Below are 24,613 nucleotides of genomic sequence, written 5' to 3' on the forward strand. Positions count from 1 at the left end.
CTCTTACTAAGACTCAAAGGATTCATTGTAGTGATTCTCTTCAGCTATGCTGGGATTTTCAAAACTCAGTTAAATTTGTGAAATAGATATTTGAAATAAAGTATTCTATTAAAATTTCAGAATTCCATAGAGTTGGACTGTATTGTCATTCTTCATCTGAATTCCAGTAAGTTTCCCCCATTGCTCACTCTGGGGCTATAGGGGCAGGGAAGCCACCATGTGGAGATGGAGATGGAGATGGGATGGAAGAATGAGGACGTCAGGGTTCGTGGGATTTGGTGTCTGGCCTCGGTCATCGATATACTGCTCTGGCTTCTTTACCATATTTTCTTTATCCTACTTTAACATACAATAGTTACTCTATGTTGTAGTAACTAAAATCATTATATAATAATATATCTAATAGTTCTAAGTGTTATGGAAATGCAAAGTTTGTGCGTTATTTTGCCTTGAGGATTTTCTTCTACATTTACTTTTTATTTTATCGAATATACTTCAAAGTAAAGTAAAAATCTGCAATTGTATTCCTTGACATGAGAGATTTGGCAAACATTTGGGTGTTATGCCTATTTCCTGATAGGTATGTACCTTTGCAATAATCATAGGACCATTTGTACTTTAAAAAAAAATTTTTTTTAACGTTTATTCATTTTTGAGAGATGGAAAGAGACAGAGCATGAGTGGGGGAGGGGCAGAGAGAGAGAGAGAGGGAAACACAGAATCGGAAGCAGGCTCCAGGCTCTGAGCTGTCAGCACAGAGCCCGACGTGGGGCTTGAACTCACAGATTGCGAGATCATGACCTGAGCCAAAGTCAGACGCTTAACCAACTGAGCCACCCAGGTGCCCCAACCATTTCTACTTTTTAAACTTCTTCCTTAAAGTACCATTTGTTGATGAAATTTGGAAATTTATTTTTATTTGACTTAGTTTCTTTTCTTCCCCCCAGCATACAGCATGCCTCTGCAATGCCATCATTTCCTTGCTGAAAGTTCCTCTTTCATTTCAGAGATATTTTTTCCAGAAACTGCAGTCTACCAGCATCAAGGTAATAATAGCAAGAATAGAGGTTAATACTGATTAAAAACCCAGTTACCTTTTGAAGAATATGTGGGATAGAGCTCTGCTTCAGGATCTTACCTTTGGTTTTGATGAAACTTACAGCCTTTAGTTGTGAATTTCTTCTCCCTTTACTGAGTGGTTTGCTGAAAGGAACGGGATTTGGGGATTAAACCCTCTCCCTTGTGACCTGTCAGTGCCAGATGCAGTGAGACGGGTGTTTGGGTACCTGGAGCTCTGTCCCTTGTCTCCAAGAATAATTTGAGAGGTTTCATGATAGTCACCTACAAGGATCTTGAGCTGAGTCCGTGTGTGATTGGACTTTCCAGACCCAGAATAAATCAGGTCCAATAAAAACATCACCAGTCCTACCTCCAGGGCACTTTTGTCTGTGAATATCCAATTTTGAGGAGCTGGCCAATGAGAAGAGCTAGTATTTGAAAATATGTAAGCCACTCAACATTCAAAAATGTATTTTTGATTCAGAGAATGGAATTTTTGGGAAAGGAGGAAAACTGTCACCCGCAAGAGGTTTTCTAGGTTATCCCTGGCAGTAAATGTCTTCCGTGCACTTTGCATATCCATTCGAATGTTTTGGGTTGCATTTCAGAATGACGTGAATAATAAGGAAAATTGATTACCTTAGGTAAGATGTGTGCAGGGTTGATTGAGGCAATGCTCAACATTATCAGAAAGACCCAATTTCTTCCATCTCTTCATTTAGCAGAATTTGGGCTTTCGGTAGTTTAAGTGTATTGGGGATTTTAAATATGTTTTTAAATAAAAAACTACTCTAATGAGAGGTTTGAAATTGACTTTTATACCATTGTGACTTGATTTTATGTGTAATCCTAGAATATTAAGTACGTTTGCCTTTGAATTTAGTGTATTTAAAATTACGAAAGACCAGAGGACAGCCTCTAGATATGAAAATTTACATGATGCATTTCTGTACTGGAATTGGTTCCTTGTCAAAGAAAGGCCCCACCACAGAAATGGGCAAGAATAGTGCCTTCACTTTTTTCTAATCCTCTTTTACCCTCACACAGAACTGGGGTTTGACGTAGAAAACACAGTGGTATTTAAAAGGAAGCATTAGGAGAAGGAACCCTTGACCTTAAAGGTACATCTGCCTGCTTGTCCTGGCATAGCCAGGTCGTTAGTTGTATGTGTAACGTTGTAACCTGTAAATAATAATTAGCACAAACTTGTCTGTCAGGAGAGAGCTTGCTCTTGCTTGTTAGCATTTATTTTAATGTTGGTATTCTAGCTTGCTCTGTCGCCGTCCCCCCGGAACCCTGCAGAGCCCATCGCGGTCCAGAATAACCAGCAGCTGGCACTAAAGGTAGAGGGAGTGGTTCAACATGGATCAAAACCAGGACTCTTCCGCAAAATTCAGTCCGTCTGTCTGAATGTTTCTTCTACACTACAGAGTAAATCTGGACAAGACTACAAGGTAATTTAGAAAAGAGGCAGAGTTATGATGTGGATTTTATCAACTTACATTAATGGAAGTTTTCTAGTGCTAAGCAGACTGCAGTTACACCTCCTAACAGATGAGATACGGACACAAGTTAAAAGTATGTTCTCAGGCTTGAGGGGGCTCGTGAACAGCCCTTCTCTTTTCCCTGCCTGAGCCAGCTGATGGAGAAACATCCAGGCAGACAGTAATCAGATACGAGTTTTATTATTATAGCTGTCGGGAAACCCCGCTCAGGTATCTGGCAACAGGGACTTCTAGCTTTGTACCACTGAATTTTCCCACCAGCCTCAGCCCGCACACACAAGAGCCTGCCCCTGTAAAACTGATGGTAGGAAGGAGCGCCCTGAGTCCCAGAGAAGGCAAAGAGAAGATCTTAGCTCCCCGTGCTCAGTTCCTACCCAGAAACTCCCCATCAGTAGGATTTACCTCCTTCCCTGGAGACCAGTACTGCCTATCTAATGAAAAGTCCCTCCACATGGAGGGAAACCTCAGGACTGAGGGAATAAGTGCTCCCTTTCCCCCAAAAAGCACACATCGAATTATTTTTCTCTATTTTAAGGGAATTGTAGCATTTTCCCCCAAAAAGGCTATACAACATTGACAGGCATGGTCAGATAAAGTAAAATCTTTCCTCAAGGGTGTAACCCTAGGAATTGGCTGCTTTGAGAAATCACGAGGTAGGTAACCAAAAATCATGCTTGCTTTGTTAGCTGAGACCGGGATGCTGAGTACCGTGGAATACCAGTATTCCAAATGCAGAGTGTTCCTTTCTATGGACATCTCTTTCTGGTTCCTTGATGGTTTATTCACAGTAAATGGAACAAGGGAACAAGTACACAGTTGTAGGGACGGAGTTGTTCAGATGCCCACATTGGTTGTATCCGGGTTTATTGTGGGCACGCTTGAACTGAGCTCCATAGCAAGGAAAGGAGTATTAGTAGAAATATAAAAAGAGAGCATTTTATTCTCTTTGGTGGTTTTAGGCTAAAAACCCAAGAGAAGGTGTGGCTTAGGCCGTTTTTACTTTCTTTACTTTGGTAACTTTCTCCTTCTTCTTTGCCCACTCTGATATGGCTCAGCCTTTATTCTCTTCTCTTCCTCTCTGACTCCCACAACACGGAGCATGGTGCCTTATGTAGCAAATATTTGATGAATGATGAAAAAAAAATCATTTACTGTATTTGGAGTACAACTGCTATGTTCGTGGGTGATCCCTGTTGTCACAGAAGATCCTAGTGAGAATTTACATAGTTAACTTACCCCTTTCAACAGCTGTCTCCTCACTTTGAGTTTGAGAGAACAGTAACGATGATTCTTATTGTTCCTTGTATATGATTTCCACTCTTAAGAAAAAAACCTTCAAACCAGTCTTCTGCTTATTGACTTCCCTCTGGAGGCATTGCTTAATGCCCGGAAGCTGATATAAGTTATATAGGACAGGATTGCTCTGTTGTGTTACATGCAGTGAGTTCTCAACTTGAAATGCATCATCCATTCAGAGCGATCAGGTTGCCTTGGCCTATTTCTGGTCCTTTTAAGGAAGTTCTTGTTTGGTAGGCATGTTGTTTAGGGACATAAAACCCCTATAGAAGTTGTGCAAACAAACAAAACCGGGCTTATAAATCTAAGATCTTGAATTGGTCAGTGACTTCATTCCATTGCTGTTACGGAAAGATTAACCTGTTCCCTGAGTCGCAAAGCTTCAGGGCACATTTATATCATTAATTATACAACAGAAACACACACATAAATGTAGAACAATCTGGCCAAATATTCATTAAGGTTACCTGTGTATGCATTCTCAGAATAAGTGTCTCTCTTAACATACTTCATCTTAGGTACAGGTCAGGGTATACCAGCAAGTGTTACTCTGTTCTTTGAAGGACAAAGGCATGAGTGTCTAGCTACATAAGTGAACAAGCCCATAAATCTGTTTTAGAATATATTGTGCTGCCCATCTGAACAAGACACTGATTATTAAATGAGCACTGTACAAGTTATAAAGTTAATTTGTTTTAAAGAGGGAGGGTTGACTGTATTAAGTAATACAAAATCAGACTGGCTAGGAGGAGGAACTCTAACTTGTATTTACTTAGAGTTATGTTCTTTTTCAGTCTCTTAGATTTTAAACTCCCTGAAACAGGTGATTGTACCCTGTTTCTTCAGAATTTCTCTTTACAGACTAAAGAAAGATGGGAATCAGAGTTGGGGTTGGGTAAGCAAGTGTAAGAGGGGAATATTCTTTTCCACCCTCTTAAGGTCTCCGGCTGGGCCTACGATTAAACTAACATTAAGGCACATTAACAGGAGAAAAGCATACAAGTCTGTTAGAATTGTACACATACATGGGAGTCTTCACAGACAATGGAAACCCAGAGAAGTGACCAGAGCAGAAAGCTTATGTAACTTTTAGACAAAGAAACAGTAAATTTGTGGAGACTTAAGACAAATGGGCAGTAAAGAGGTGGGGAGTGACTGGGAGAGAGATGGGGCGGCAGTCCGTGCATTTCAACCTTGATTCCCAGTCTCTGGTGATAAGGATGTTCTCCTTCTCTTGGTACAGAGAAGGCACCTTTCTCATGGGAGGTTTTATGGCCTGTTTTAGGTAAAAATGGCAAGGTCAGAGACCCTTCCTACATCCTCTGTTTCGCAAGTGCCTTTAGTTGAAAAGAATCAATGTGCCAAAGCAGCATTGTTTTGAAGAGGCGTGTCCTGAGCTCCTTCACAAGGAGGAAAGGCAGCATATGAAGGGGTCGAGACAGGCTCTGGGAGCTTGTTCTGGTAGTGAGGAGGTAGTATCACTTAGTGATAGAGAGTGTAGGCTCTGGAGTTCACCTGCCTTGGTTCAGATGCCAGTTCCACTACTCATTAGCTGTGTGACCTTGGAGAAATGACTTAACCTCTCTGCCTCAGTGTTTTTATCTGTAAAACAAGGATAATAATAGTACCTACACCTCTTGGTTGTTTGCAGGGATTAAGTAAGCGCTTAGTACAGGGCCTACCTCACAGTAAGCACTCAGTACATATTAGCTATTACTATTATTTAACAATTTTTTCGTTCCAGATACCCATTGACAATATGACCAATGAGATGGAGCAGAGGGTTGAACCTCATAATGATTACTTCAGTACTCAATTTCTGTTGAACTTTGCTATCCTTGGAACACACAACATTACAGTGGAATCTTCTGTGAAAGATGCCAATGGTATTGTATGGAAGACGGGTCCCAGAACTACCATATTTGTAAAATCCCTGGAAGACCCTTATTCCCAGCAAATTCGCCTACAACAACAGCAGGCCCAACAACCATTACAACAGCAGCAACAACGAAATGCCTACTCACGGTTTTAGCCACATGATGAATGCACTACAGACTTTACAGGAATTGATCAAATGGGCAAAAATAATTTGATTTTTCATATGGATTAAGATATAAAAGAATGTGGAGTCCATCTATTCATTGGTTTCTATAATGTCATACTCTGGCGAAAAAAAAGAGTTGGTTTTTCTTTAAAAATTTAATTTGAGAAATAATTGGATTCCTAGCCAGAAAGACGCTTTCCCCTTGTTCCTTCTCAAACCATGTCCTTTATCTTCTGTTTGACATTTTCATTGTTTTTCTGTTGCTGAGCCTTTCTTTCTCTTTCAAGAAAAGTCATGTGTTGGGATCACTGAATTCATATATTTGACTGATTTGTCCACCAAAACACATCACTCACTACCTGGCACAGACCTCTCATTCTGAGCTAGGCATTGGGAAGTGCTGACTAGTTGGTACGGAGGAGTCTGTGGGAGTAGAAACTGAGTTCTCCCCTAGACTGACTTCAGTGTGTCCCCTGAAACATCCAGTTTTCTGGATTTTGAGAGGAAGCAGTCTAGCAGAATTGAAACATCCTGCTACATTATTTCAACTATTCACCTATATTTCTCTGTGCTAAAGCAATCTTAATTTATTGTTTTAGTATTTAATTGACCCCCCCCCCAAAACCAGCTAACAGTTACAAAGATTGGCAAGTAATCATTTGTGTTTTCTAATATTTGTTTATATTATAGAGTTTTTACATTATTTCCAAGAGTGAAAAAAATCACTCACATGTAATATCTTAATCTTTTAAATTAGGAGGGCAGATCTTTTGATTGGTTTGGTTTCTTAAGTTATGTAATGCTAGACTTGATTGTCTAGAAAGAACAATCTATAGCACAACCTCAATTAGTTGGGATGCTCAGGGAATAGAAATTTTCTGGTTAGCCAGAAAATCCCTTTTTTTCTATCTCAATACTGGTTGAAAACCATTATATAAAATATAATAATAATAAACTTTCTTGTCTTAACACAGTATACTGGATGTATTTTACCTGTTCGTTCTCGGTTTGGGATCATTCAGTGCTTGGGATCATGGTTTCCAAACATCAGGGATCGTAGGGTTGCGCATGTTCATGACGTGTGTGGGGCAGTTGGGCTGGAAGCAGTTCCCGAGATGGAGCTGGGCACCTTCCCTAGAGGTTCCCTTTTTATTTATTTCTTTTTCTTTTTCTTTTTTTTTTTTCAATATATGAAGTTTATTGTCAAATTGGTTTCCATACAACACCCAGTGCTCATCCCAAAAGGTGCCCTCCTCAATACCCATCACCCACCCTCCCCTCCCTCCCACCCCCCCGTCAACCCTCATAGAGGTTCCCTTTTTAAATAAATCTCCCATTTTCTTTGTTTGTGTTTTGCACTTTTTTTCCCTTTAAAGTCAACATTGGCTCAAAGAAAAAAAAAATGAGTTGGTATTTCTTTTTCCCTTGTCATGTTGCCTCCAGGGATGAGAAGTGATTGGCGATTCGGGTCCCTCTGAGATTGCCAGGCTCAGGTGAGCTATTGTCCCTCTTCGCCATTGGCCAGCCAGAACATCATGGCAAAACGTACGAATCTCCAGTGTTGACTGTGGATGGCATCCCTTTATGTTCAGCCCCGTTGTACACAGTGCACGGTGTGCACAGTTGTGATAGCATCTGAGGGCACAGGCCTTAGGAAGAACCGCCAGAGGGGTGTGGAGGAGGCTACGGACCCCTTGACCTGCCAGGCGTGGAAAGAGCTGACTCAGCAAGCACAGGTTGTCCTTTTAGCTCTGATGAATTAGCTGAGTTACCTTGGGCAAGTTACTCAATCTCTCTAGGCTAGTTTCCTTGTCTCTAAAATGACTGAATTAGACTGGATCTCTTCAAGTCAATCTAGAGTTTTTATCAGGTGACTGAAAGACTAAAAGACCAAAAAAAAAAAAGACTCTTAAATTAGGGAGAAATTTTTTTTTTTAATTAAGTGTCTATTTTCAGAATGAAATTTTATAATGTCGCTGTCAGGTTTCTGGTACTGTTTTGAAGCAGAATTCTCAAGAGGCAAATCTTGTAAGCCTCCAGCCCTCCCCAGTTCCCTTGAGACCTGCCCAAATTTTATGTTCTTTTTTTTTTTTTTTAAACTGTTTATTGTTTTTTTTTTTTTTGAGAGAGAGAGAGACAGGACACGAACAAGGGAGGGGCAGAGAGAGAGGGAGACACAGAATTCGAGGCAGCTCCAGGCTCCAAGCTATCAGCACAAGGCCCGACGTGGGGCTCGAACTCAAAAACCATGAGATCATGACCTGAGGTGGAGTCAGACGCTCAACCGACTGAGCCACCCAGATGCCCCCCAAATTTTATGTTCTTAAAAGACCAGCTTTTGATAGCTGTAGTTATAAACTCTTTGATTTGGTGCACTGTAGGAATTATTAATAAAAACAAATCCAAATAGTTCAAAGTATGAAAATAACTCTGAAGCAAAAAAGGTGGCTATTTTAATTGAGTGTGTCCGTTAGACCCAGGGTTAGAATTCTGATTTTGTGTTTGGTACCATGTCTACTGCATTTCTGGCATCAACTGTTAAACAATTATTTGAAGTAAGGGGAAATTGTGTTTATAATTTCTACACTATAATTATAAATGAAAAAGAAAGATGAAGGAACGAAAGATACATGTATACTGATTGTGAAGTGAGCGTGTTCTGTGAATTTACAAATACGGATAAAAAAGGGTATTGGCCAATCGATTCTAGGGAAGACAGGGCTGATTTTTCTGTGTTTAGTCATTTTGCATTATAACCTGGGGGGTCGGAGCACAGCCTTTGGAGCTACACCGTCTGGGTCCAAATCCTACGTACCTAACTTTGTGACCTTGCACAGGCTACTTGATACTTGATATCTCTCTGTCTCAGTTTCCTTACTCCTAAAATTGAGAAGTTTAATAGTGCTTCATGGGATAGGTGTGAGGATTAAGTGAGTTAACATAGACGTAGTATAGGAAAGCAATTAGAACAACCCTATAGCATATAGTAAGCAGATATACAGGTTCACTAGCATTGTTACTTCTATTATTATACCCTCCCGAATACTATTTTTCACAGTATTTGATCTTTCATAAGATCCATTCTTATTTTTAGCATTTTATTTATTCATAATAAAAGTTACCTTCCTCTGCTACTAAATACACATTTAAGCTTATCTTCCCACATTCTCAATTCGGGTATGTGGGGTAATAACAAAATAATGTTGACCTCAACAAAACGGAATTCCTGTCTACAACCAATACTATAAATCCTATTAATTAAAATATTTAAAGACATGTATGAAGAAGATCATGAAAATCCTTTCCAAAGCTGCTGATTGTCTTCAATGGTGACAGCAATAGTATATTGACCATTTAGAAATTAAAGTACTGTTATATTCCAGCTTGACCTAAGAGGTCTTGTGATAATGACCTTTCTAGCACAGACTAACCAAGGTGGCAGGTAATTTGCAGCTAGAGGCACTAAGTGACTTTTCACCTTGTGGTATAGTTCCTAGAAGAAGAAACCAAGATGCCCAGACGAGAGTCCCAGAGATGCCAGTTTGAGTTGTATTTGTAAGACTCCCTTGCCATGGATCCTTAGATTCGTCCCTTGGTCTTTCTGTGCCAACAATGGCCAGCATTGGGAGTGAGAGGATCCTGCCACTTGGTATGTAGCGTATACGGAGCGCTTGTCGGATAGAAGGTTCCGTGATGAGGGAAATGTTCTAAGTCTGGCCTTCCAATATAGCCACTAGCCATATGTAGTTATTGAACATCTAAAATATGGCTACTGTGACTGAATCTTTTATTTGCTTTTAGTTCAGTTAAATTTAAAGAGCCTCACATGGCTACTGCCTGCAGAATTGGGACCGTGCAAGAGTGCGAAGAAAAAAAATTCTCTATTCCCTTAGGGCCTAGATAACTCTTAAATAGATTTCTAGATAAGAGGTCTGTCTACATTGGAATTTTTTGATGTCCTGAAGGTTTCACATGGAAGACTGTAAACGACAAGGAAGGTACTCGGGGTTTGTGGGTGTGCTTTGCTCCTAGGAATACTGTGCTGCTCAGACACCCAGCCCTGTTCTTTCTGTAGTTAACCCTTGGATTTAGCCTTTGTCAATCATCAACATTCAAAGTATGAGGTCCAAAAGTCTGGTGAGTGGGCTTAGATCTCCTCCCAACAGCCAGAGGTCATGGTCTCCCTTTTCACTTCTTGCTCAAGAACACAAAGACCTTTAACTGTATGGGCTGTGTATTTTATTAGCTTGAGTGCACCTCGGCCATTATTACCCCGTAGTATCTCCTGGTCTAACGTATTCATTCTATGAGCAGTTTAATTTTTAATTGCAGTTGGGATTTAAACAGAATGAGACATGTTTTTCTCCTTAACTAATATATGAAGGCCTGGAGCCATTGATTTCCACATTCTAATGTAGAATGCTAAATGTTGTAAATTTACTTTTTTCAAATCTACTGCAGGTACAAAACATTTTTCAGTCTATATCTTTTCCCTTCCTGCTTCCTTGCTAATCTCCCCCAAAGCAATTCTGTCATGTCCAGTCAAGTTTGTTGTGCAATAACTGTCCTCTGTTTAGGCTTGGTTAAAGATTGAAACTTGATGAAACGAGTTGAGGGACTGTTCTCCTCTCAGATCCTGTCTACAAGGGCTAGCTTTCGTCTTGTACTTAGCTGGCAAACGGAGACTAAAAATATTTTTATTGTTGTTTGCAGTTATTTTTAGCAAATTATAAAGGTAAAATAATACTAACTCATTTGGCATTAGGAAATGAATCAGTCAGCAAAATGAACATCTCTACCCTCAGAAGTCAGGATGAATTAAAGAAAATCAGATTGTTTTACAGAGAGAAAATATTCTCTACCTCACCTTTTGGTTTTCTTGGGAGATTCATGGGTGGGTTTTGATGAAGGTTCTTTGTGGCAAGAAGCAAAAATATTTCAAATGGAAAACCAAGACATCATAGAGCTAAATTAGGCTGAGGAATCGCGAGAAGATAGCAATGTCTAGTTGTGTGTCATGGAAGGTGAAGACAGGCAGTACTGCCCCAAGTCGACCCCCATCCCTGGAAGCAGTGACGCTAATGATGCTTTTTGCCTTATTCGTCCTCTCACTCTGGGGAGATGAGCAAAGTGATGACGCATTGCTAAGACTTGTGTCCCCCACCTGGCTTTCCCTTCCCACCCCAGCCAGTAACAAAGGCAGATGTCATGTGTTAGGAAGGTCAGTTCTGAACCCTCCCAACACCCACACATAGGACAAGAGTAGATGAAAAGCCTACTGTGCAAATGCAAGCGGGGGACCTGGGGAGAAGGGCCTCCCTGTGAGCTCCACGCTATACCAGGCTCTGAGCTGGGCGTGGGAAATGCAAAAAACTGACAGGGACAGCCCTCAAGCAACTTGTAGTCTCTTGACAGAAGGAGACTTGTATTTCTACAGAACGTGGAGAGGGCTTTATAAAAGCTAGTGAGAGGGGCGCCTGGGTGGCTCAGTCGGGTAAGCGTCCGACTTCGGCCCAGGTCGTGATCTCACAGTTTGTGAGTTTGAGCCCCGCGTAGGGCTCTGTGCTGACAACGCAGAGCCTGGAGCCTGCTTCGGATTCTGTGTCTTCCTCTTTCTGTCCTTCCCCCATTTGCACTGTCTCTGTCTCTTAAAAAATGAATAAATATTAAAAAAAAATTTTTTTAATTAAAAAAAAAAAAAAGCTATCGAGAGAGCCCAAAAGATGCCATTCCTGAAATTCTAATAGTGTCTCCCCTTGTATGCAACAGGACTGGCTCTTAGGCGATTAGAAAGTGGCCATCATTTGGCATTTTCTCCTTTTGCAGCACTTGGAAATGCAAGTGTCCCTTCCTCCTCAGACAGCTTCTTGACATAATCAGAGACCTATTGGGTACCTATTGGGTACCTATTCCTTGGAAGCCAGAGAGGAACGCAAGAGCATTGGGAAAAAAGATACACTCCTAAAGTGTAAAGTCAGTATTTGGCCTCAAGGAGATAGGAGCTTACACTCAAAAAGAATTAAATATTGTCTCATGTTGCAGAAACCACTGCTGCTTCTAGCCAGGCTGTTCAATGACACAAACCCCCAATGTCACATTCCAAGGTATCAGGGCCTTAGGGAGAAATCTGTCATCACAGAATCACTTAAGCAACATCAGATCTATCCTACTTAGTGGTTACAGTGTCCCCTGGGATGCTCAAAAGCATATTGGCCCTGGCTAGAATCGTCTCTCAGGGAGTGAGCTCATCAGGAATCTCTCCTTGAGGGCCCTTGACACAGGAGAGGGCCCATGAGTCTGTCCTAAGCAGTACCTCTCCTTCCTCCCTCAAGCGGCTGGGGCCAGGAGTAGCTGATGGAAAGCACTTTTCCTTCCTCCTGAGCACTAAAGCTACCTCAGCTGACATCACAGGGCTCTGTAGCTCAGTCAGCAACATTCGTCTGAGCTGGAGTTTGTGAATTTGGACAGATTCCCCCGATCTGTGCCAAAGGCACAGCCAACAAGGACACAAACAATTCTGAGAACGGGTGACCTTTTTTATTCATTCACCAAATAAATGTTTATCGGATGCGTCCAGGGTACCCGGAACTGGGCTTATGATGGACAAGCTCCTTGGGTTTATGGCCCTGACACTTGTGTTTGCGCAGACCGCGGGAGGGAAGGCTGTGAGAAACCCACCGTGCTCTTGATTTATGCTGGTGGATCTGAGCTTCTGATCATTTGCTCCAGTGAAAGGGGAAAAGGATGTCTGGACAGGACTGTCGAGGCTAGAGTCCTCGAGGTTTCCAGGGAGGCCCTTCGGTAAAGTGCTTAGCCTGATGCGGCTCCTTGTGTATCTGTCGTCTTCACGCCTCGCTAAGTTCTTCCTTCTGTCCAACTTAAGCCCCTCATGGCAGTCAGCCTCCTGCTTCTCTGTGTTTGAGGGAAATGGAAAACTCCCCAAAACCACGGTCATAGGGAAATAGCTCTAATCAAAACAGTCTCCCCTGACCCCAGCTATCCCAGACCCTCCAGACCCGGCAGAAACCCCCTTGCCCTGACCCTTCAGCCAGATACGAGAGCTGGTCCCCTTGTGTGACCGGTACCCAACCCAGTCTTGGGTACGGTCTGCTGCCCAGCCTTCAGGGTTGGCACAAACGTGGACAAATGGTGGCTAAAGTTGCCACGTCCCGTTCATAGGAACAGGCAGCTCCCTGTGCTGTCCCATGCCCCACATCAGCCGTTTGGCTATTTTCAGGGTCTCTGTTTCCTTTCATACTGCCTCTGGGAGCCCTGGGTGCTTCATCTGTGAAATGGGGCTGATGACTGCCCTTTGAAGAGTTGTCAGTATTAAATGTAATGATACATGTACCAAGCCTGCTCCTTGGCAAGGACCCACCAAATGTTGCCTTTGGCCTCTCTGGTCAAGTGGCCAGCGTGGCCTGGTGGCCCAGAGAACAACAAGAAGAGAAACCAGCCTTCTGGAACAGCGATGTTTGTCTCAGATCATCTCATCTCCACCTTAAAGGAAGATGACGTCCCAGGGCATTTGAGGACCTAAAAGTACTAAAATGTCTTAGACTCACTAGAAATTTATTATTCTCTCTGGGGAGGAGGGCATTTACATTTATCGGCATCCTTGTCAGCATCATCTTTGGGCCTGGTGGAGAGGGAAAAATAGAGAAATGTCACCAGTGCAATGAGCCAACCCAGGCTTCTCTGTCATTCGGAGTTATTTAACAGCTGCAAAAGAAGTGGGCTTATATCCAGACTTAGTTCTTTGCCATCAAATCTACTGGACAGAAGCCCCAGGATTCAATGGACACTTTCTGACAGAACGTAACTATTTTCCTACTGATCAGAGTTTGCCATTACCCCCAAACTCGGACCATGAGGCACAGAGGCTGAAGATTGAGATGTTTAGGTTGGCTAGAAGGAAGCACTTCGTGAACTGTGAAAATAATTAAATACTAAAGGAAGGAGGCATTTGGACTGTGTGAGCTATTCGGTCCAAACAGAAGGATGTGTTTGCCAGTTACCTCTCTGGAGGCAGAAGGATGGACCGTCGGACCTCCTGGCCCATTCCATCAGCAGGAGCTCTTGGCGGCCGCAGCGTCCCCAGCTGAGGGCTCTGCCTGGGAGACGGGGTGTGGCCCTCCTCCCCACCAGGCACGTGCCCTCCAGACAGTACTCGGGCACTGCGGCTGCAGATATTAATAACCCCTGCTTGACTCTTTCTGGCTTTAGGGTAAATGCCTCTGGACACTGCCCAGAAGGACAAGGGAACCGAGGTGGGAGGAGGGCTGGGGGGTGGGGGTCAGGCTTGACGGCTGAGAAGAGAGGGGTGGCGAAGAGGTTATGTTTCCTCTCACCTCCTCAGTGAGTGTCTGTGTGTGTGTATATGAGATATGTGTCTAGCCAAAGGGAGGAGCTGCCCTACTTTTGAGGGAGGGAGACTGGCCTTCACAACGTTCTCTCCTTCTGTCCCTACTACCATCATGCTTGCTCGCAACCTCATTATGTCTTCCTGGATATCACCTTCACTTCCTGTTTTCCTTGCTGCCAGTCTCTGTCTCCTCAGGAATCCGTACTTCCCATTGCTTCCCAATTCACTCGTCTGGACCAAAACTTTCATTCCCACTGGGTTCTCGAAACAGCCCCAATTCGTCAGTGTGTCATTGAAGACCCCCCCCCCCGCCCCCCGCCGGCCAATGAGACGTCAGCCTAGCGGCCGGGAGGGCCTCACCTCTGGCCACACTTGCGTGGATAGCCCAGTCTGTGGGAAAACTGGCTTCTTGGACATCCCCAGAGCTCAGTCTGCACTTTTTCACCGCCATGGTTTTGTTCATATCTTCCCTCCACTTGAATGCTCCTCTCGGCATCACTGAAAAGTCTGTTCATCCCTCCGTGGGCAGATTCTCCAGCCAGGTGCAGGATTCCTGCATGGCCCGTATCCTATTCAATATGGTGTGAAGCAGTCAGGCTGCTTGGCCCTTGGGCAGGCATAAAGGAGGACACGTCGTAGCTAACGTTACCATGTCCTGCTGATGAGAACAAATGGCTCCCTCCACTGTCCGCCCCCACCCCACTGGCCTGTGGCTATTCCCTGGCCTCCAGCCCTCACTCATCCCTGCAAGGAGCGGCCCTGTCTGATCTGCCCGCCGGCCCGCTGTTCACCTTAGAGATCAGAGGTGTGGAACCAGCTTTCTGCTGTTTCTGAGCTCTGAGCCGTGTAATGGTGGGAGCACAGCCTACAGGTATCACGGGGCCCAGCAGAGGTCCAGAGTACAGCTCAGGTTCTGATCTAAGGCCTGAGGCAGGAGGGAGAGGACCAGTGCCTAGAGCTCATGAGAAAAAAAAAAATTGTTTTTAATGTTTATTTATTTTTGAGAGAGAGATTGAGAAATAGATAATCCTAAGTAGGCTCCATGCTATCAGTGCAGAGCCCAATGCAGGGCTTGAACTCACAAACATGAGATCATGACCCGAGCCGAAATCAAAAGTCGGACCCTTAACTGACTGAGCCACCCACGTACCCCAAGTAAAAAAAAAATTTTAAAGATCATTTATTCGGCTCTTTCCTTGGAGTCCTCTTCACTCTCCTCCAGCAGCAGCTGGAATTGGTCAGAACTTAGAATGCGTTGATACTTTGCGAGCTTTGGTTTCTGGCCGGGTTCTTCCCGGTGCATCCTCTCTTCATCCCTTGCTCTCTCCCTGCCTTTCGTCTCCGTGGACTGATTGAGTGCTTGTTCTATGCAGGGCACTGCCTGGGTAGAGTCCGTGCTCTCAGGAAGCTTTGGTGGGTAGTCGTCACATACGTCAGGGTGACAGTGTTTGTCCGTGGTGCTGAGGGCTAGCTGAGGTGCCAAGCGTGCACAGAGGGGGACACTGAGAAGCACTCTGCATCATTATTCTCATTGACTCAGGAGGTATATAAAGTGCCGTCCAGAAGAGCCCGTGGGAGGTGAAATGGGCAATGGAGGGCACCAAGGAAGAAAGGGGAAGGAGAGGAAGCGGAGGTGGCTTTTGGTTTCTCGCCACCCCAATCCAGCCTGACTCCAGAGCCAGCTACAAATCAGACTCCGACAGTTCAAATCTGATGCTTTCACTCCCGTACGGGTCTTCTATTACATTGCTGGCCATCTCGCGTTTCCCCCTCACATCCCCATGTGCTCTTGCCAGCTTCTACTCCACAAATGGAACCTCCCTCTGGGTGACAGAGCCTGGAGCAGGTAACCTCAGGAGCTGTCCAGGGCCATGTTTTTGGCTATATAAAAGAAGACAGCCCAGCTGACTTCCTGTCCAAGGTTCCGTAAGCCGCCCTTGTGTCCTTATAATTCAGGAAAACATTTATCTTTGTGCTTTTCATCTGGGCACTCCCCAATACTTGATCTTTCCCTAGTCAGAGGCATCCACAATGCCCTGAAGAGTGATGGGTTAAAGCAATAATGCAAAGACAAACCCAAAAACAAAAAACCCATGTTTAGTCTTTTTAACATCCATAGGGAAGATAATCAAGAATAAAAAAAGATAGAGTTCGGCCAATAAAAATAGAAGAGAAAGGGGCGCCTGGGTGGCTCAGGCAATTAAGTGTCTGACTTCAGCTCAGGTCATGATCTCACAGTTCGTGGGTTCAAACCCCACATCAGGCTCTGTGCTGACAGCTCGGAGCCTGGAGCCTGTTTTTCCCTCTCTCTCTGCCCTTCCGCTGCTCATGTTCTGTCTCTCTCTCAAAATTAAACATTAAAAAAAAATTTTTTTTTTAATAGAAGAGAAAGGGGAGCCTGCGTGGCTCAGTCAGTTAAGCATGGCCTCTTGATTTCAGCTCAGGTCATGATCTCACTGTCATGAGTTCAAGCCCCACATCAGGCTCAGGCTCCACGCTTAGCCAATCTCTCTCTCTCTCTCAAAAAAAAAAAAAAAAAAAAAAGCATTAACATAGAAGAGAGGAAGAACAATAGGATTACCTTGCCCCACTTTAGACATGTTGGCATTCTAACCGTTCCCTGAACCTCCATGCATTTCACATATTAAGCCTGTGCGCACACTTGGCTTTCAGCATGCACTGCTCTCTTCCCTATGGCTCTGCCTAGCAAGTTCAGATCACCTCTAAAGATTTACCCAGATGGAGAGTTTGCCTCTCCATAAAGCTTTCCCTGAAAGCCCCACAGAGCTGGACACCACCCTAGCTTCTGGTCTACTCTCCATTAAAGCCCTCAGCTTCTTGTAACTCCCCACTTACATACCTGTCTCCTCTTCTGTCTAGGTTGTGAACATCCAAGGGGGGGATTGGAAGTTCATCTTTGCATTCCTGGTGCCTGACACATGGTAGGCCATCGGTCAAGTTTACTTTCTTGAGAATTCAAATGACCTAGCCATGGTACAGTTTGTGGTCCTGGGAGCCAAGCCACTGAGAACAGATTGCAAACTCAAGAGCTCTTGCCCAGCCCAATGGGCATTTCTAGTTCTCAGTCCTCTACTCAATAGTTCAACTGCCCGGGGAAGCCTAAGCAGTACTAAAAGGGCCCAACGGTCCCGGCCATGCACTTGGGCAACCTGATAATTACTGCAGTCACTGCTGCAGAGGTGCATTTCCTCCATGAGTAGTGTGGCCCGGGCCCTGCAGTCTCCGGTAGGAGCCAGACATGGGCTTGGCCCCTTTGTGACCAAGGTGAAGCTCTGTCATCCCTGTCCCTGGGCTTCAGTTTCTGCATCTGTCATGTGGTTGTGGGTCTTAATTAGAAAGCTCTTAGGGATTCCTGAAAGGACTGTTATTGTTCAGCTGCACAAAGGATATTATGTCACAGTGGTATAAGAGCACGGCAAATAATGGAAACTAGGAATAATAAGGGCACTTATTCCCAGAAGCACATTGATTTAAACCACAAAAGCTCCTTGGAACAGGGCTTGAGAATTGTAAAAGCCTGAGCAGTCAACAACCCCTGTGGGAGGGGAGCCCATGCCAGGCTATTGCTGGAGAGTTGATTCGGTCATTGTAGGCGGCCCAGTTTTGTCCCTCAGGTGTTCTCACTTGGGTGACATTTCCCTGCTCTAATGAGCCTAGCCTATTTGCTGGGTTCTGGAGAGAAACAACCATTACTTCCACTTCCCTTGCATAAGATGCAAAGAATTGGCCTTAGCACAGTTCAGGTTACTTTTCATTCTCTGTATGACGAAGATGGGTCTCCAGATACTGGAAAATTCATCACCACTTTTGCTTCTAAACTCTGCATAGCAGAAGTCCCATCTGGGTCACATCTTGACCCAGCCATTGCTACCGCTGGGCAGCAACTTTAGAAAACCACCCAGATGCACTGTATCTGTGAAAAATAAAGCTCCCTTAACAAACAGATCATCCAACATGGAAAAATATGTTGAAGCATTGCTCTGACAGAAGAAAGGACAGGATCTGCAAAGAATGGTGGCTCTGGTTGCACAAAAATTTTAAACTCCTGAATGAAAAAAAAAAAAAAACACCATAACCCAAACTATAAGATAAAAAGAACAAATGGTAGGGGATATATTTGCAATATTCATAATAGACTAATGAGTACTATCCTTAATATATAAAAGTCTTTGAAAATCATTACGAAAAATAATAGCACCCAACAGAAAAATGGGTTGAGGATCCAGAGAATCCACAAAATAAAAATTACAAATGGCTAATGAACAGCTTTTAAAAACGTTATAATGAAATAAATGTAATGAAAGAAATGCAAATTTAAGCAAAAAGATTTCATTGTTTTCAGCTATTAGATTGGCATAGATTTTTATTTTTAGCGATATGGTGAACTCACATTTAATGTTACCTAGTAAGGGTAACTATAATTATATTCTATGACCCTACAATTCCATTCCTTATTCCTCCTCAAGGAAACTTTGCATCTGGGCATAAGTAGACACATGGGAGAATGTTTGTAATATCTTTATTTGTAATAGCAAACACTGGAATGAACCCAAATATCCATCAATAGGTAGATATATAAATTATGATATATTCACAATAGAACACTATACAATGCTAACAACAAATGATTACAGATACAGGTAGCAACATGCATGAAGTTGAGTGTATGAAGTTAGTCACTCTGATTCCATTTATATAAATGTTATGGTGTTCCAAGTCAGAATATTGGTTCCCTTTGGAAGGGCGTAGTAACCGGGTCAGGGCTGAGGTGCATTTCTATGACACTAACAATGTTGTGTCTTGATCTAGGGATGTGTTCATTCTGAGAAAATTCATCAAGCTAAACCTTCATGATAAGTGCACTTTTTTGTATGCATGATATACTTCACTTGTAAATGTTTTTTAAAAGCAAGTCCTCAAAGAATACACACACAAAGCATTATTTCATTTACATGAGGAAAAAGCATGCAAAACTAAGTCATATATTGTTAAAGAATATGAGCATATGTGGTGAAACTAAAGAAAAGCAAGGGGCTGGTAGAGACTCAATTCAGGAAGGTAGATTCTTCTGAGGAGCAGGATGGGGGCTTTGGATGGTTATGATCTTTTAGCTCTTAAGCTAGATGGTAAATTCACAGATGTTTTATCAGTCTTTATGTCCTTCACATGTTAGAAATATCATTTTCATGTATTTAATGGAAACAAAATTAAAATTGTTTTTAAATTTTTTTTTTTTTTTTTTTTTTTTTAGAGAGAGAGAGAGAGCACAAGCTTGAAAGGGGCAGAAAGAGAGGGAGACAGAGAATCTAAAGCAGGCTCCAGGCTCTTGGGCTGTCAGCACAGAGCCTGATGCAGGACTCAAAGCCACAAACCATGAGATCATGATCTGAGCAGAAGTCAGACGCTTAACTGGCTGAGCCACCCAGGCATCCTTAAAATTATTTTTAAAAGACTTTGACACAACTGCTGTTGGAAGGCCCCTGCCAATGCATTGGCCCCTGCCAATTAATGTATTGATATACATCAATACAACTTTTCTAGAAAGGAGAATGTCTCTCCTATCCATGTAAAAATTATACTTCTTCTAAGAAGTTTCCCTAAGATAGAGACAGAGCAAAGATATTATAAAAGAACATCAAACGTGGTTTAGTAAGACAAAAATTGGAAACAATATAAAGTTTTGTCAATAGGAATTGATCAAATTACACTAACTCCATAAAATAGAATACTATGTAACTATTAAGATTGATGATGATGATGTACATCTTTTGATGTCCATGGACACAGGTTCACTATAGATTCTTGCATAAAAAAAAAGTCAGGTTATGAAACAGTATGGTATGATCTCATATTCTTAAAGCTGTATCTTTTCATGTATAGGTGTGTAAGTAAGAGCCTGGGAAGTCTATCAAAATATTAATAAGGTAGCTTTTTCTAAATGGTACGCATAATTACTTTAAAAAATCAAAAGGTTTGTTTTCATTTTTTTTTTTTAAATAGGACGCAGTAGGAAAAAAAAATCTCCCCAGCTGCTAACTTTCCAAGATACATAACAGGCATGGAAAAAGAACTTAAAAATATATTTTCTTATCACTGAAATCCTAACACATGAATGGAAACCCCCGGAGTGCAAGGCCCACCTACATTGCATACATATTTAGTGTGGCCGGATACAGGTTTACAAAAACATTTCTTAAGCTCCCTGGGTCCATTCCCCTCTCCTTTGTCCAACTTCTTTCAGAGATTATCCAGCAGGGAAGGCGTTTGAATGTTCAAGAGCTTCAGCTGCAAGCACATTCACATGTGTGTCGGCATTCCATAGCTGTTTATCAGGGCAGGGCCTCCCAGAGGGCAGGAACGAGGGCACCGACTGAAGGACACCTGATGTGGAGTGGGGGGGGATAGGTTTCCACACCCTGAATGCTTTGATCCCTGGGACTGCCGGCCTTGACTCTGCACCCTTCCCCACCTCACCAAGACCATCCCCCAGTCTTTCATGAGTGACTTTAGGCGGCCAGTGCAGTGAACTAACAAACTCTTCAGACAGGAGGCTACTCACCTGTAGGCAACCACTGAAGGTCTCTGCCAACTGTGTCCTCAGGGGCGAGCTGTTACCCTCCACACCCACCCACCTTCTGTCCAGGCTCCACGCCCCCAGCTCATTCTCAACTCTCTCCAGAGCGTCTGGACTCTCTGTGCCCAAAGAGCTGGTTCCAAAGTTCACAAGGTCAGCCTGGGCCTGGAGAGAGTCTGCTCAGGGTGTATCCACGGACTGCAGGCCCCGATTGCTCTCTGTACCCTTTCCCAACGGTGTGTCCCCTGTGGGGTCCCTGGGGACACAGGCAGTGGGGAAGCCTGAGGGCAGAGAAAGCCACTAAAACATCCCACAGGAATTTCCCTTTCATCCTTGTGGTGTCGTTGTTAAAGCAGATAGGTGATTAAACGTGAGTAATGTCTTAATACTGTTTACCCCAGAAACGTGCAAATTCACTGTTTTTGTCAATACGGTCAATCAAATTACTTCAGCTACATCAATGTTCACTGAGTGCCTGAGGAGGGTCAGGGATTCGTTAAGCCTATGGGAAGTAGAAAGGTAAGTGCATTCTTGCCCTCCATGGGCTTCTAGAATCATTCGAAATATGAAATAAAATACAAGCTTTTATTGTTATTTTTACCATGGAGGTGTAGAAAGCAACAGGGAGAAAAGATTAATTCACTTTCAGATTCTATGTACTGAATCCTGAGAACTACCAAGTTTTCTGATTCCATTTCAATTCTGTGTGTGTGTGTGTGTGTGTGTGTGTGTGTGTGTGAACCTCCCCTCCAGGGGGGCTGCCACTAATGGGTCTGCCTCTCCAGACAGCCTCCTTTCTTTGTGTCTCTATATTTCAAATTCCAAATTCTTAGGAGAGAGAACCCGAGCAGGTCACTGCATAAACATGGCTGCCTGGACCACACCGAGGGGTGTGGTGAGCGGATGTGTTTGGAGGGGGTTGGGGCAGGTTGAACTGTACCCCGAGAAGATAACAACTGAGCAGATAACCCAGTGTATGTCTACAGCCGTCCTGAAATGTGTACCATCCTTTCTTATAAGAGTCACCTCGCTACAATGTGAAAAGCAGAAGGCACAGAGGTGACCAGTGATCGCCTTCAGATTTTACACTGTGTTGTAAATTCCATTTGTTTATCTCTCTCTGATGGTAAAAAGCATTATGTAATCACTCACTGTTATTTGATAGTACAGTCGGACGTCTTTTCAAGTAAGGTGTGCTGCCCTTAGGTACGCTATTAGGTACTATAAGGAGCACGTATCCAGATTCTGAGTCATTCACTTAGCAAACACGGAGTAGCAACTAGGTGCTGACCCATGGCGGCTTTGCTTGAGGAATCCACAGCGTAGGGTAGGAATCCATGATATATAGCATCGAAGTGATATGAGCCATGAAAAATTGAAATTCATCTTATTATTTAACTCCTGGCTTGTCCTAGAGAGACTATGCAAGGAATCCTGGTTTTCAAATACGCAAGCTTCCTTAATTGGGACTGAGCATAGTTGGCCACTCCAGCAGCAGGCCCGGGAGCAAATATTCATTGTAAGTCTACACTATGCAGAGCTCACATTATACTTCTGGGGACATCAGAGAAAGCGGTGGGGGGAGGGGTTCTATTTCCTGTCCTTGGGAAGAAGCTGACAGTCTCCTAGAAGAGGCAGTTATGTACTGGTGGCTCCAGAATTTCGATACAGGAAGGACTTAGGCCCCTCATTGGTTGGGAAAGGGTGGGCTTGAGGACCCAGCTTGTCGTCTTTGCACAGAATTTACCTGAACTAGGGGAACATCAGCTGTTCATGGCCAAGTAAAAGGTGAGTGTGTGGAGGGACCGGGTGGTGATAGAGTTGAAGAGAGGGTGGCTAACATCTCCCAACCCTGCTCCGCATTAGGCCTGGGTAAAAATGCATCCTACATGTATGAAAGAAACATCAAAACATGCACACAAGAGTCAAGGAACTTGGCCTTTGGTACTCACTTTGCCACTTACTGACTGGGGCAAGTCATTTTCCTCTCTGGGCTGCAGTCAGGGCTCTGCTGGCCTGCCCATAGCACTCCAGGAGGTCCTGAGGACAGATACGAATGGATGTGAACCAAGCAAATATTGTCAAACCAACCTCAGTTAAATAAAGATCCCTGCTCACCTGGTCGGGATATCCAATCTTGATTTCAATGACCTGGCAGAATCCACCTAGTAGCCCAAAAAGCCAGAGGAGTTTTACAGTGGGGAGTGTATATAGACAAAAAGAAGGAAGAGGGAAGAATAACCAAATCTGAATGACTGAAAGAGCATTTCATTGTTTAATTATAAATTTACCCAACCAACCACTGATATGATATAATATGATATGATATATGTGTGTATATATATATATATATATATATATATATATATGTATATATATATATATATTTATAAAATATAATGATACAATGTGTTGGCTTCTAATTCCTTTCTTACCAAAAAACTAGAAAGGACCCTGAATCAACTATGACTGAGAGACAGGTATAGAGGTACAGGGTTATATACGGGAAGAGAACAGAGGTTGGGGTCACTCCAAAGTGTCTGGTATCCCAAATCTGCCACTTACCAGCTGTGCCACCTGAGGCACGTTACTCAAAATTGCTGGATCTCATTTGTAAATTTGTAAGTTTGAGGCAGCACAGCCTCACTCATGGGTCGTTGTGAAGATTAAATGTTAACACACCCCGTTGTAGATGCTCAATACTGGTAGCTACTTGCTTTATTCTTGCTTGTAATAAATTATTCTTCCTCTCGCATGGTCCAAGTTCCCTCAGTACTCACTTGCTGTTCATGTCCCATGTCAAGTGGGTAACAGTATCCTTTTTAAAATTTAGGATGCCTAATTCTATATGAAGAAAATTCTGCTGTTAGACTTGTTCTTCTCTTGGACAGAGTCCCAACAGAGGCACAAACCACCATCCCCGGCTTCCTCCTACAATGGTGGCACAGTGCCCCATGGCCACATGGCTCCAGCTGGAAGGGTTAACACTGCCAGAGGGACTGGATGGAAATAAGCAAGAAGCAGCTTCCAAATTACGGGTAACCCCTAAGGTTGCTTCCAAGCCTGATACACCACAGTTTTAAGATTTTTCTCTGTTGACTTCATGGATCCAGATAGACTTGCCAAAGCCTAGAGAGGCCAGCTGACTCAACAGAGGTTGCACATTGAGCAATGGCTGGGCAGGGATTAGTGGTTCTGGACTTTGAGCTATTATCACAAAGCTGGAAGAGACCTTGAGCCCATCACAGTGGAAATTTCAAACCCATGCCTGCAGCGTTCAATGGGCCAATAGTATGCCATGTTGATTTTTTAAATATTGCTTGGTAATTTTCAACTCAAATAGTTTTTACTATATTAATTCATTTTAAAAAGATTTATCGACAACACACAGTACCCATTAAGTTCTCTTTTTTTGTTCTTTAATGACATTTCCTAGATGGAAATCAGGAGTGGGAGCCTCTGGGTAGGACGTCCTGGCCTTTGCCTTAACTGGATGTCAGTGTGTGTTAAACCTCTAGACTGCCTGCAGTCTTGTGATTGGAAGGGAGAGCAGGAAATAGTGTGAAAGTGAGTCAGAGAGAGGTTGGGGGGAAATTGGCATGAGACAGCAAATAGCACAATGGTAAGGTGATCAGGAACAGAGTCAGGTCTTCCCACGAACACATGGGCGAGCCGGGAGAAGATGAAGGAGTTGTAGTGAACAGAGAGGAGGAGAATTACAAAGATGGATGGACTGAGTGTAGGTACCA

General features: G+C 43.3%; 1 protein-coding gene and 1 long non-coding RNA gene across 3 annotated transcripts in view; one reads left to right on the forward strand and one right to left on the reverse strand.

The window, feature by feature from the left end:
- The window catches only part of INTS7 (integrator complex subunit 7), a 91,663-nt gene extending 84,783 nt beyond the window's left edge, over positions 1-6,880 (forward strand). The window contains exons 18-20 of the mRNA XM_007096162.3: positions 948-1,046; positions 2,328-2,513; positions 5,605-6,880. Of these exons, the coding sequence (XP_007096224.1) occupies positions 948-1,046; positions 2,328-2,513; positions 5,605-5,892 (573 nt within the window). The 3' untranslated portion in view covers positions 5,893-6,880. The remainder of the gene's footprint in view (positions 1-947; positions 1,047-2,327; positions 2,514-5,604) is intronic.
- Positions 6,881-19,682: 12,802 nt separating this feature from the next.
- The window catches only part of LOC122235941, a 31,046-nt gene continuing 26,115 nt past the window's right edge, over positions 19,683-24,613 (reverse strand). For both annotated transcript variants that reach the window (XR_006214085.1, XR_006214084.1), the window contains exons 4-5: positions 22,817-22,904; positions 19,683-20,671 (exon numbers count right to left, since the gene is read on the reverse strand). This is a non-coding gene — a long non-coding RNA (uncharacterized LOC122235941). The remainder of the gene's footprint in view (positions 20,672-22,816; positions 22,905-24,613) is intronic.

The sequence above is a fragment of the Panthera tigris genome, chromosome F3, assembly GCF_018350195.1.
Source record: "Panthera tigris isolate Pti1 chromosome F3, P.tigris_Pti1_mat1.1, whole genome shotgun sequence".
NCBI lineage: Eukaryota > Metazoa > Chordata > Mammalia > Carnivora > Felidae > Panthera > Panthera tigris.